Genomic DNA, 13497 nt, shown 5'->3' with positions numbered 1-13497 from the left:
GGATTGGATGCCTACAGCCAACAGAACTTAACTCCATGGCTTGCTACATCCTAAGGCTAGTTTTGTTCTGCCTTGTAGAACTGAATGTATTGCCCCACTTGTCAAACTTGATCTTTCCTATCTAGCGCTCCCAGGGACCCAAAAGCTTACCAGTCATCCCTGACTGTCCCTTCTCACTAATGTACAACACCTGATGGGCCTCCAAGACCTATGGTGGCTACTCTCTTAATAGCTTTTGAATCCACTGTACATCAGTCTCCTGACTTGTCTTCCACTTCCACTGTGCTTTCCTCCCTCTTATCAAGAAACTCTCCAAAATACTGCTTGAAGTTATCCTTCTAAAATGTATATACAATCATGCTACTTCCATGTTTATGAAAGTGGTTCTGTCTTCTGGATTGATTCCAACCTCTTAGCCCGGCACACCAAGCCAGTTAGACTTTGCCTCAACCCACTTTTCCAGCCTAGTCGCTTGCCTCATCGCCTCCCATCCTTTGTTTCAGCTCTGATGAACTGCTTGCTGTTCTTCAGATGCTCAGAGCTCTCCCTTGCTTCATGCTCCCTCAGCCTGGAATGCCTATGGCTGCTTAAGCCAACTCTCAAGATTCAGTTCAGTATCACTTCTGGGAATTCATCTGTCCTTCACCCAACCCCCGTCCCTGCACTCGGCTCCAGCATGCATTTATCACATTGCACTCTGATCATCTCATGATTTATATCTATGTCCCCTGACTCTAGGCTATAAGTTTTTTGAAGGCAGGGACCCTGTTTAACTTTGCATCCCCACTGGTAAACACAGGGCCTGGCAATTACAAATGCTCAGTCACCTTTTGCTTAAGGAATGAAGACATCTCCAGCTCAGGTCCCAAGGTATTCTGCAGTTTCCATGCATCAAGGACAACCTAGTTCAGGGCTATGTTCCAAAACCTACCTGGTTTAGACCTGTATCCTGAGAGTGCAGCCAGAGCCCAGCTAGTTTCTGGGAAACAGAGGGTGGGGCAAGTTGAACAGTAGCTCTTATTGCTCTGTTTTCTCTCTGGTTGCCAAGGATAGATCATCCAGCAGTTATGAGTTTACCACTTCCAACCTGCCCTAACCTGGTGGCATACGTCAATCAACAGCGACCCAAATGAAACTGGCCATGTGAGATATGGACTTCACTCGCTGAAAAGCACAGAAGATGGCAAATGGGACACAGGCAAACTTAATGCGGTGATGACAGCCTGGTAAATCAGGAGAGGTTCAGGACAGGTACTGTCACGGCTGCCCGTCGTGATCCACAGCGGATACTAACGTCTCTTGTGTGCAGAGTGTCTCAGAAGCAGGCACTGTAGGGAGTTAAAAATAAAACAGAAATAGAGTTCTGTATTTGGGAGGCTTATGCAATCTAGGCTTAAAATAAGGGGCTTGCTTTCATTGGGGCTTTTGGCTACTTTTCGGGCTAGGGGAGGAGGTGGTTAGGGAAAATGTCTTTTAATACTATTTAATCATTGATGTATACCATAGTGATTTCAGCAAGTGACAGGAAGCAGGGGGGCAAGTGTATATGCACTGGATAAGAGCCCACATGCATTATGTAGCAGAGAGCTATTTTTTTCTCCAAGTCAAGCTATTCTTCACTTCTGGAGGCAGGAAAACGCCCCTTGGTACTGACCTCATGACACACCTTTCCACTAAATCTTAAGTTTTTTTTGACAGTATGCTTCTCAGAGCAGGGATTCCTTTTAAATTTAAAACAGTGTGGGGAAGTTGAGGATTTCTTCATAAGGGAGAAAAATCATCATGTGTTACGGTTGTTTTGTATGATGGGTTTTAAAATACGGCTTTTAAACATTGAAAAAAATATATTATTTGCAATCCAAGGTGGATTGAGAAGACAGCATAATATAAACATTTACGCTCTTATTGATACTCCATATCATTTTGATAAGCAAGAATTAAGTTATTTTTATTAGTAGTTGCTGACATTGTATTTCAAGCTGTTCTGGGAAGGAAAATGATTTCAGAATCTGCGTTTGACATAGCTTAGGGATCTGGCCACTGATTAACATGAAATGCTGTCACAACATGTTTAGTCCTGTTTAGGATGCTGAAGTCTCCTTAGTGAAAGTGTAATTTAATTATCTTGTAGACTCTAGAGATTTTTTTCTTTTTAAAGCTTTAGATATATTTCAAATAGCTAGTCCCTGGCCTCTTAATGACAATTTCCTTACAAATTTAATATATATACATGCATACGTATTCATCCATCCTATGACAATTAGATGTGCCATTATATGTCTGTCATCAAAATTAGAGTAGTGATAGACACACTTATTAGTAAATTACTACTAAACAATTATTACCAATAAATTGTGTCAACAATGTATTCAAATTATACAAAGTGGTAAAATCAATCCCAGTCAGTACTAGTATATATTAAACTGAATAATATCATAACCTGCTAGAAGTAATATGCAAATTATTACAACCTGCTAGGGACAATCACATTGAGATTAAAATGTGTGCATCTATTAACAAATTTCAAAGTATTTTCCAACAGAGACTGACTCTTTTGAGACTCACAACTGCTCTGTGAGATGGGTATTATGATTATCTGCATTTTACAGAGGAAACAGGTTTAGCCAGGTGAAGTGGCTTGTCCTAAATCCCACAGCCAGAGCTAGGCAAAGCCAGGGCCTAATGCTGGCCTGAGCTTACCCACTTCATGGTGTGTGCTTAGAATCCTATCATGATGGCTCCATCTTTTGGAAGACAGGCATGACTGATTAAAGAATCAATGAAAGTAAAGGGATGGAAGAATTTGGCTTACTCGTGATTCCAAAAAAAGTGTGTTAAAGACATTATCTAAATTATTGATGTCCTATGAAACATTACCGAACAACACGAGTCCTAAATATTCCTCTCAAATGACTTCAGTTTTATTAAGATATAAGTTTCTAATTACCACTCTTTTGTAGGGTGGATTAGGATAAATTTTAGTGTTTAGATGTCTCATTTATTTATGTAAAAAATGAAACATAAGAATAGGAGAAAGGCCTATTTAAAGATAGGTAATTATACCTATGGCTTCCCTGGTGGCTCAGCAGTAAAGAATCCGCCTGCAATGAAGGAGATGCAAGAGATGCGGGTCCGATCCCTGGGTTGGAAAGATCCCCTGGAGAAGGAAGTGGCAACCCACTCAAGTATTCTTGCCTGGAGAATCCCATGGACAGAGGAGACTGGTGGGCTATAGTCTACAGGGTTGCAAAGAGTCAGACACAACTGAGTGCACACACACAATTATACCTATAGTCCTATAGTTTGGTAAGGAGACCAGATAGTATATAATACCAAAATCATGGCCATCTTTTAAATACTATAGTAAGAGGAAAGTGGGATGGCGGAGACTTTAGCAAACAATGTAGGGCTGGTGCTTGCTGTAGGAGAGCCTGGTTGGGAGGCTGTGGGCCTGACTGAGCAGATTAATGGGTGTGACAGGTCTTTTGCCTGGTGCAGATCTGCTGTCCTGTATGTCAAAGGTCTGACCCGTCCTAGCTTTAAAAGAGTGGGCAAGAGAGGAAAGAGAAGCACAAAAACAGAGTAAGTGCAAAAGGAAAGAGACGTGCTCTGACTGGAATTCAAACTAGATAACAGCAAACTGCTCGGTCAGGTATTTTTACTAAGCTCACAACTAGCTTATTTGTTCCAGTGTGGGTTTCTGGTCACCAGTTTTGTCAACAGGAAGTACTTTAACAATACAAGCTAATTGTGAACCCCAAAAGTCTTTGATCAAATATCATCATTTAAACCTGTTAGGAGAAAGAAAAACAGAGCATGAGAAAGCTTCAAACAATTTTAAAGAGCTGGGGCTTCGGTCTCTTGAATAGTCACTGAGACATTAAAACAGCTCTGATTAGGTACAGGAGAGTGTCCTTGAGACGAGTGCTTCTCCAAGGATGTCCTGAGGTCCCGTGGCATCAGCGTCACTGGGCTGCTTGTTAGAAAGCACATACTCAAGGTCCGATCCTGATCTAAGGAAGGAGAATCATTGAGGGTGGGGCCCAGCAGTCTGTTTCAGCGAGATCTCCAGTTGATTCTTTCATGCACTGAAGTTTGTAAAGCACTGATTTAGATCATCATTTGTCAAACCACAGATTACAACCCATGAGTGGGATATAAAATCAATGCATCAGGCAGTAACCAGCATTTTACAAAAGTGAAATGGAACAGACCAGAAACTGGAGCGTATCCCATGTAGCATGGGTATGATCACATAAGGCTTTGTTCAGTTCTGTACAAGTGTACTGATTTGGATGAAGCAGCACTTTTAAATGTTGAAGAAAGGGTAGGGTAGAATAAAGCAGCTACAAATTTTAAATGAAGTCAGAACTGTTTGGTTGACAATAAAACACACTGACAGATTAATGTGGATCCCTGTTTGGAGAGAGACAGAGGAGACAGGGAAGAGGGCCAAGGGAAAAAAAAAAAACAACAGAGCAGGCCAAAGTTTCATAACTCCAGGATCCTTGAGGGGACAGAAATAAGTCCCACCCAGAGAGAAAATAGAAGGGGCATCGACCACAAGGGAGATATCAAGGGGGATTCATGCATGCGTGCTTCAGTCATGTCCGACTCTTTGTGACCATATGAACTGCAGCCCTCCAGGTTCCTCTGTCCATGGGATTCTCCAGGCAAGAATACTGGATTGGGTTGCCATGCCCTGCTCCAGGGGATCTTCCTGACTCAGGGATCGAACGCAAGGCTCTTTTGTCTCTTGCATTGGCAGGCAGGTTCTTTACCACTAGCACCATGTGGGAAGCCCATCAAGGAGGATAAGTATGAAATAAGGTCATGTGTGACCTTTAAGAAACCATCATTTAAGCTAAATACTCACTCACTCCTTCATTCATTCATAGATCACTTATTGTACCATCACAGGTCCCAGGCACTGTGTTAGATGCTGGACAGTATTGTTCAATGACAACAAGAAGATGAATAATAACAATAGCAACATCTGTGATGTGAAGGGAGTATTAACATATGTTGAGTAAGAATACTCAAGTTAGCCTGTGATGATGGGGTTAAGAGTGGAGTGACAAGAGACATCCATATGGAGAGGGCGTTTAATCAAAATGATGACCACATTTCAACATGATAGTCTATTTTGAAGTTAATTAATGGTTATTGAGATAAGTGGTTCTTAAATATTAGCATGCCTCAGAACCCCTACAATGGCTTGTTCAAACACTTTTGATTTAGTAGTTCTGGGGTGGGCGGGTGGGGTCTGAAAATTGCCCTTCTGACAAACTTCCAGATGATGAAGATACTACTGATCTGGGCACAATACTTTGAGGATCACTGACCCAAATGACTGGAGAAGGCAATGGCAACCCACTCCAGTACTCTTGCCTGGAAAATCCCATGGACGGGGGAGCCTGGTGGGCTGCAGTCCATGGGGTTGCGAAGAGTCGGACATGACTAAGTGACTTCACTTTCACTTTTCACTTTCCTGCATTGGAGAAGGAAATGGCAACCCACTCCAGTGTTCTTGCCTGGAGAATCCCAGGGACGGCGGAGCCTGGTGGGCTGCCATCTATGGGGTCGCACAGAGTCGGACACGACTGAAGCGACTTCGCAGCAGCAGCAGCAGACCCAAATGACTAAATGAACAGTTGTGCTGGATGGTGTTTCTAGACACACAATGTAAAGCAGAAGGAATTTAGCTGACCCATACAGACACAAAATTTTTTTCTTTACATTTTGATGGCTTAAAAACAATAGCTGCCACTTGAAATTTTTCATGTAACTTAATTTTTATTGTAAAAATTAAAGTTTCACTAAGATTTCATACTTAGCTTAGATGTTTGATGGCCAGACAGTTGTTCCTGTATGGCAAAGATATGTTTGCTATGTGCCTGCCAAATTACTTCCTTCCCTTCCTGGGCACACACACAAATCCACATTTTCTGACCCCTTTGCAGGTAGGTTAGACCATGTGACTGATTTCTGCCAACATGGAGAGTGGGAAGAGGGATGCAAAACCCTCTAGTCTTGGCCAAAACTTCTTCCTATATCTGTCCTTTTTCTTTGGGTGGCACAGGATCTAGTGAGGGGACCAGGGGTCTGCTTAGCCACAAGATAAGAACCTGGGTCCCCGAGTTACCACTTGGAGAAGAGACACTTAGGATTGCCACTAAAGTGGGAAAATCTTTGGAGGGAGCTGAGAGGGTTTACCGAGTGAACCTGTAATGTGCTTTCATTGCATTATGAACCTGAGGTCAAGGGGCTTGTTTTCCATTTTGTGGCTTAGCCTGCCCTGATTAAGATGCTGTTCCTGGCACTAAGTAACACAAAACACACGTTTATGAAGCAGAATGAATAATCACTACAACTCTAATTTTTACCGTCTATATTCAGTTTGTAAATGGCCTTCTCACTATTCATTTATTCAACAAATACCTACCTAAAGGTTATTGTATGCCAAGCATTGCAATGGTGAGCCAGAAAATGATGCTTTCCATGCCCTCACGGAATTTACAATCTTGTGAGGAATGGATATAAACAATCAAACAAATGTAAAATTTCAGGTGTTGTGAGTGGTGTGAACACTGGAAACCTGGCACTATAAGGAGATGTTTTTCTTAGGTAGGAATAAATGAATAAATATTGAGTACTTTTTAGACGTAATTAACATCTGTGTAAAAATGATTTAAAAGTATAGGTTTGGATGTGTTGAAGCAAAATATATGTAAATTTGGATATGAGCAAGAATCATAGGGTTAAATCTTTTCATTTAACAGTTTTAACTAATGAATGGGGTTTGCTCCATATTATAGCTATCTAAACTTTTAAAATGCATAATGTATAATGACCCATAAAATTTTATATATGATAAAATGTATAATGATGAGTGTGAAACTCTATCAGTTGTTAGCTCCTCAGAGACCTGTAAAAGTCTTTTACTCCTTTTGAAAATCATAATTTGCTACTTTTCTCTAGTAACAATAAGTTCTTGCCATATTGGTATAAATTCCTGTTGAACCAGAGTTTCCCATCAAAGGCCTCATTCAATAAAAATTAAATCGGATTGAATCACTAGATTGTCTGCTTAAATTAGAGCTCATCATTCTGGCAACGACTTTGGCCTTTCAAACTTTATTTTTGCTTACCAAGTAAATGTTAAATTCTTAAAGAGATGGGAATACCAGACCAACTTACCCGCCTCTTGAGAAATCCATATGCAGGTCAAGAAGCAACAGAACCAGACATGAAACAACAGACTGGTTCCAAATTGGGAAAGGAGTATGTTAAGGCTGTATATTTTCACCCTGCTTATTTAACCTATATGCAGAGTACATCATGCTAAATCCCAGGCTGGATGAAGCACAAGCTGGAATGAAGATTGCCTGGAGAAATATCAATAACCTCAGATATGCAGATGATACCACTTTTATGGCAGAAAGTGAAGAGGAATTGAAGAGCCTCCTGATGAAAGCGCAAGAGGAGAGTGAAAAAGTTGGCTTAAAACTCAACATTCAAAAAACGAAGATCATGGCATCCAGTCCCATCACTTCATGGCAAATAGATGGGGAAACAACTGAAACAGTGACAGAATTTATTTTCTTGGGGTCCAAAATCACTGCAGATGGTGACTGCTGCCATGAAATTAAAAGATGCTTGCTCCTTGGAAGAAAAGGTATGACCAGTCTAGAGAGCAGAGTCACTACTTTGCTGACAAAGGTCCCTCTAGTCAAAGCTATGGTTTTTCCAGTAGTCGTGTATGGATGTGAGAGTTGGACCATAAAGAAAGCTTAGCGCTGAAGAATTGATGCTTTTGAAATGTGGTGTTGGAGAAGACTCTTGAGAGTCCCTTGGAGATCAAACCAGTCAATCCTAAAGGAAATCAGTCCTGACTTTTCATTGGAAGGACTGAGGCTGAAGCTGAAACTCCAATCCTTTGGCCACCTGATGCAAAGAACTGACTCATTGGAAGACTCTGATGCTGAGAAGGATTGAAGGCAGGAGGAGAAGGGGACGACAGAGGATGAGATGGTTGGATGGCATCAACAACTCGATGGACATGGGTTTGAGCAAGCTCCAGGAGCTGGTGACAGATAGGGAAGCCTGACGTGTGGCAGTCCATGGGGTTGCAGAGTCAGACAGAACTAAGTGACTGAACTGAAGTAAACGTTGGTTTCAGTAAGCTCATACCCAAGATGAAAGAATTTTGAGTAGCTCAAGATTTGAATTGAGTAGTTATATATATATGTGTGTGTGTGTATATATATATATACACACACATATATGTATATACACACACACAGTACATCAATATCTATACATATATTCTTCAGTTCTGTTTAAAAACTTAATTCTCATACTTCAAAATGATAATCATTACATAAATCACTCATTACTTATTACAAGTATGAGAAAAAAAAGTATTTCTGCAATTTGTACGAAAAAATACCAGTTGCTATTATTTTCACATAGAGAAAACTTTTAGGCATTTTAAAAATTGAACCCAGGGTGTCCACTGGGTATCTAGAGCATGCTTTGCCACCAAATACCACATTACAGTTTGGAATGGCGTGAGAAGAATTTTATTAGGTTGATGCAAATGTAATTTTAAATCATAACTGGGCTCAAGCCCATCTTTATTAATTAAAATAGGAACCATTATAATCAACACATTTTTGCCAACAAGAAATAAGTTTGTTTATCCCTGTAGTATCAAAATCCATACTTAGGGATTTGATGAACTCTTAGAAAGCATTTCCTGCCTCCTGCTGGCTCTGGAAGCATTTTCCCTGCAAAAATTTGTTGAGATGCTTGAAGAAGTGGTAGTCAGTTGATGAGAGGTCAGGTGAATATGTGGAGACGGCAACGGCACCCCACTCCAGTACTCTTGTCTGGAAAATCCCATGGATGGCGGAGCCTGGTAGGCTGCAGTCCATGGGGTCGCTAAGAGTAAGACACGACTGAGCGACTTCACTTTCACTTTTCACTTTCATGCAGAAGGAAGGAAATGGAGAAGGAAATGGAGAATTGAAGAAGGAAATGGCAACCCACTCCAGTGTTCTTGCCTGGAGAATCCCAGGGACGGGGGAGCCTGGTGGGCTGCTGTCTATGGGGTCGCACAGAGTCGGACATGATTGAAGTGATGCAGCAGCAGCAGGTGAATATGGTGGATGATGCAAAACTTCATAGCTCATTCATTCAGCTTTTGAGGCACTGGTTGTGTGACGTGCAGTCAGGTGTTGTCATGGAGGAGAACTGGGCCCTTTCTGTTGACCAATGCCAGCTGCAGGTGTTGCAGCTTTTGGTGCATCTCATTGATTTGAGGAGCATACTTCTCAGATGTGATGGTTTTGCTGGGATTCACAAAGCTGTAGTGGATCAGATCGGCAACAGATGACCAATCAGTGACCATAACCTTTTTTGGGTGCAAGTTTGGCTTTGGGAAGTGCTTTGAAGCTTCTTCTCGGTCCAACCACTGAACTGGTCATCGCTGGTTCTCATATCACAAACCGATGGAGAATAAGAGAAGAACCTAACATAGAAAAAGAGAAGACGACCCTTCAAAACGATGATTTTTTTCATTTTCAGTCAACTCATGATGCACCCACTTCTCAAGCGTTCCACTTTTCAAATTTGCTTCAAATGCTGAGCAACTATAGAATGGTTGATGTTCAGTTCTTGGGCAACTTCTCACATAGTTTGTAAGCTTCTCAATTGGTTATTGTCAACTTCCCATGGGCAGCCACTATGTTCATCTTCAGGCTTTTATCTACTTTGCAAAACTTCTTGAACCACCACTGCACTGTACATTTGTAAGCAGTTCCTGGGCCAAAGGTGGTGTTGTGAGTTGTCTCTGTGAACTCTAATAGGAAAATTGCTGGAATTTGCGTTTCCTCTAACATCATTTCCATAGTTGAAATAAATATAAACAAGTAATAAGTCAACCAAAAACATAAAGCAAGAAATGTGCATTAAAATGATGTACAGCACAACCAAATTTATTTCAGAATGTATTTCAATATCAAATGGAAAATTTAAACAATGCAAAAACCACAATTACATTTGCACCAACCTAGTATTAATTGGCATTTTAGAGAAATTGCAGGGTTTTAAAGCAGTAGGTGCTGTGGAGATTTGATACAAACATCCCAGGTAAGGAAACTAACGTCGACAAAGGTAAAATGATTTGCTTACTACACTTAGTTTTGGTCCCAGACCTAGACCCCAGGTCTTATGAATCGGTTGCAGCTTTCTCTGTGCCACAGTTTTTGCTCTACAGCTTAAGATCATGTTGGATTATCTTTAGTTCTATCAACTCTGTTTTCTCCACAGTCAAGAGTGTTTAAATGGGATAGATCTAATTCAGATCAAGTTGCCTTCAGCCTCCTAGGTTCTTTCTTTTGTTTTCAGTCTTTTATCATCAGCATTGGTGAGTTTCTGCTTTATTTAAAACACGCACTCGGAGTAACATCAAGGAGGAAGGTCGACACCCACTCAAACGCAATGGCTCGGGACACATGACCGAGACACTCACAGCCCCAGCTCTAAAAAGGTGAAGACTACCCACTGTCAGGTCCAGCGTCCGAGGGCCACGTGCAGGAGGAGGGGCCGCCTTCTGGTTGGCGCCCGGAGGAGCTCCGTCCCTCCAATCAGCGCAGGCCCCGCGGTGGAGAGGGGGCGCGCCCTGCAGGGGAGGGCGGGGCCAGAGATCTGTCCATCACCGAATCCGCGGGTGGCAGCACCTACCCCACCAAGGCACCTAGGCGAGACGGGGCGGGAGCGGGAAGGCCGCGGCGAGAGGGGAGGCGGGGCCAGGCCGGTGGGAGCCAATCCGCCCGGCGGCGCCAGGGGCGGGGGCGGGGTCACCGCGCGCGACCCAAACACACGGGTGCAGGCGCACCCTGGGGCCGCGCTGCTCCTCCGCCTTCCGGTGCGAGGGCCGCAGCACCTCCTTCCCTGCTGAGCACCCCTACCTTCATGGTCCAGACCCTACCCCCCGGCCCCTCCTTCTCCGGGGGAGCGCGGTGACGGTTGCTGGGAAGCGCGCGCTGCCCCTCCCTCTCCTCCTGGGTCCTCCCCTCCCGCGCCACCCGTTTTTCCTCCTTCTCAGTTAATAACAGCTGGGTGGCTGGGGGAGGAGGGAAGGTGGCCCCAGCGGAGTCTGGGCGGGCACCTCCCACTCACCCGCGAGCTGCCGTGGGAGCAGGAGGATGGCGGCGGTAGCGGCGGCCGCCCGGGAGGAGGCGGTGCCGAGGGCCTGGGCGCAGAGCGCAGCGGCGGCGGCGGCAGAGAGCGGCAGCGGCCCGTCGCGGCGCACCAGAACCGAAAGCAGCGGCAGACGCGCAGCCACCTGAGCCGCCCCTCCCGCCGGAGCCGGTACCTCCTTCCTCTCCGTCTCTCCTCATCTCCCGCGTCCCCAGACAGGCCGTCGACCTCGCTCGTCACCCCCTAGAAGAGCGCGGCGGGCGCCGACCGCCCCCCGGGGCGCCGGGCGGCGGCCCTGGACGTGCGGGCTTCTTTCTGTGCCGGCCTCCGAGCCTCGGCCCTGCCCTCTCGCTCCCGCGCTCGCTCCCGCCCTCCCGGCGCTCCGGGCGCTGTGCGCGGGCCCGGCCCGGGGCAGGGCGGACATGGGCGCCAAGCAGAGCGGCCCGGCCGCTGCTAACGGCCGCACCCGCGCGTTCTCGGGCTCGGATTTACCTTCCAGCAGCAGCAGCAGCGGAGGGGCCAACGGGACCGCGGGCGGCGGGGCGCGAGCCACAGCCGCTGGGAGGTTTCCGGCTCAGGTGCCCAGCGCGCACCAGCCCAGCGCCTCCGGCGGCGCCGCGGCGGCCTCGGCGGCCCCGCGCAGCCGCTCCCTCGGCGGGGCCGTGGGGACCGTGGCGTCGGGGGCCCGGGCGGCGCAGTCTACCTTCAGCATCCCCAACAGCAGCAGCGGCCCGTACGGCTCGCAGGACTCAGTTCACAGCAGCCCGGAGGACGGCGGCAGCAGCGGCGGCAGGGACCGGCCGGCAAGCGGGGGTCCCGGAGGGCCGCGCCTGGTAATCGGCTCCTTACCAGCTCACCTCTCGCCGCACATGTTTGGAGGTACGGTCCCTTCCCTCTCTGGCTCCCGCGGGCGGCACGTGGGCCGCGGCAGCGCTTATTTTTACCCTTCTCCTTTTCTCCTTCAGCCTGAGCGCCGGGGGTTCGCCGCGCGGCCGGGGCGGGTCACCCCTCTTGGGGGTGAGAGGGAAAGAGCGCCTCTTAACCCCTGCAGCGCCGCTATCGCGGGACCCCTATGTTTGGTTTTTGAACACCTCGTGCACCCCCACCTCTTCGTGGCTCTCTAGTACAGAAAGCCCTTGTTTGCTCTCGGAGGTGAAGGGAGCAAATATTGTTTTAAAAACAAACGCAGTGGCCCTGGTGCTTGTGGTTTTTAGCAGCAGGAAGTCAGGACCCGTTGCTAAATGTAGTTGTATCTGGTGACTCCAGTGGTGAGCAGTTTTTAAAGGCCAAAAGTCAGAGTCTCAAATGAACAGATGAGTGTTTGAAAAAGGAGAGAGTTATCGCTTTTGGAGTAAGTTACTGTAGAACTGTAATTCTCATGTCTTGTGTCAGTAGTCCCACCTACTGTGTACGCTTTAATTGGGTGAATGTGTTAATGAAAAGTATATTTTTAACCTCAGTAAACTGCTACTTTAGGTAATGATTAATGTGAGTCCTGCTTAATTTGGACAGAGCATTAAAAAATTGACGACTGTTTCTTAAGGAGAGAAACCAATAATCATTACAACTCTGCCTACAAGATGCAATAAAAGCCCAGGTGTTTTTGAAAAGCAGTGCTCGCTAGGGTTCAAGAAAGACCCTGTGAAAAGTGGAAATTTTAGTAGCAAAACGGTTTGTCTTTTAGGATGGATAGAAACGGGGGAGGGGTACCCCTGATCTTCAGTTGTGTTTCATGGTTTCTACTTTCCTGCAGAACAGTTAATGGTAAATGAATTAAGACACTCTCTTCCCAGTTCATGAAGAGTAGAAGTTAAATCTGGTTAGAGATGCAGACAATAGAAGATAAACATTTCCATATTATTGCTTTCTTTACACATCATGATATTACCTACAATTACAGTTGGGCACAGGTGAATTGTGAAAACACCGTCTTCTCTATTTCTCTGCTTCCTTTACTTATGTTTATAAATGTGAGGCATTTGAGCAGGCAGTTGGTAAAGTGAAATGTTCAATAATGTAATTTATCTGCTCTGATGTTCTGTACTATCAGTATTCACATTAGCACAAATTAAAAATGGGGGCGACATGTTTTGTTTTCCCCCCATCTTTTTAATACTGCGTTGCATATTCAAAATATAAAACAACTCTTTAATCACCCTTACTTTAATTACTTGTTATAAACTGAGTTTTTCTTTGTAACTAAAAATATTGATTTTTCTTAAGATTGGCCCTTAAAAAAACATTTCTTTTTGAGAAAAAGAACTAGTGCTGATTGTACTGTGATTTGTG

At 45.0% G+C, this 13497-nt stretch overlaps 1 protein-coding gene and 1 long non-coding RNA gene across 2 annotated transcripts in view; one reads left to right on the top strand and one right to left on the bottom strand.

Moving 5' to 3' along the window:
• Window positions 1-1136: 1136 nt before the first annotated feature.
• On the bottom strand, window positions 1137-11550 carry LOC145523820 (uncharacterized). Its single transcript, XR_014066901.1, has 2 exons — window positions 11384-11550; window positions 1137-1328 (listed from the first exon to the last, which is right to left on the bottom strand). It is a non-coding gene; the product is annotated as an uncharacterized LOC145523820 (long non-coding RNA).
• Window positions 11037-13497, top strand: part of ZNRF2 (zinc and ring finger 2) — a 90214-nt gene continuing 87753 nt past the window's right edge. Inside the window, exon 1 of the mRNA XM_081534829.1 lies at window positions 11037-12087. Within this exon, the coding sequence (XP_081390955.1) occupies window positions 11631-12087 (457 nt within the window). The 5' untranslated portion in view covers window positions 11037-11630. The remainder of the gene's footprint in view (window positions 12088-13497) is intronic.

Source organism: Giraffa tippelskirchi, chromosome 10, assembly GCF_054371585.1.
Source record: "Giraffa tippelskirchi isolate mGirTip1 chromosome 10, T2T-mGirTip1v1.2.pri, whole genome shotgun sequence".
NCBI lineage: Eukaryota > Metazoa > Chordata > Mammalia > Artiodactyla > Giraffidae > Giraffa > Giraffa tippelskirchi.
This window is presented reverse-complemented; position numbering and strand designations above follow the sequence as displayed.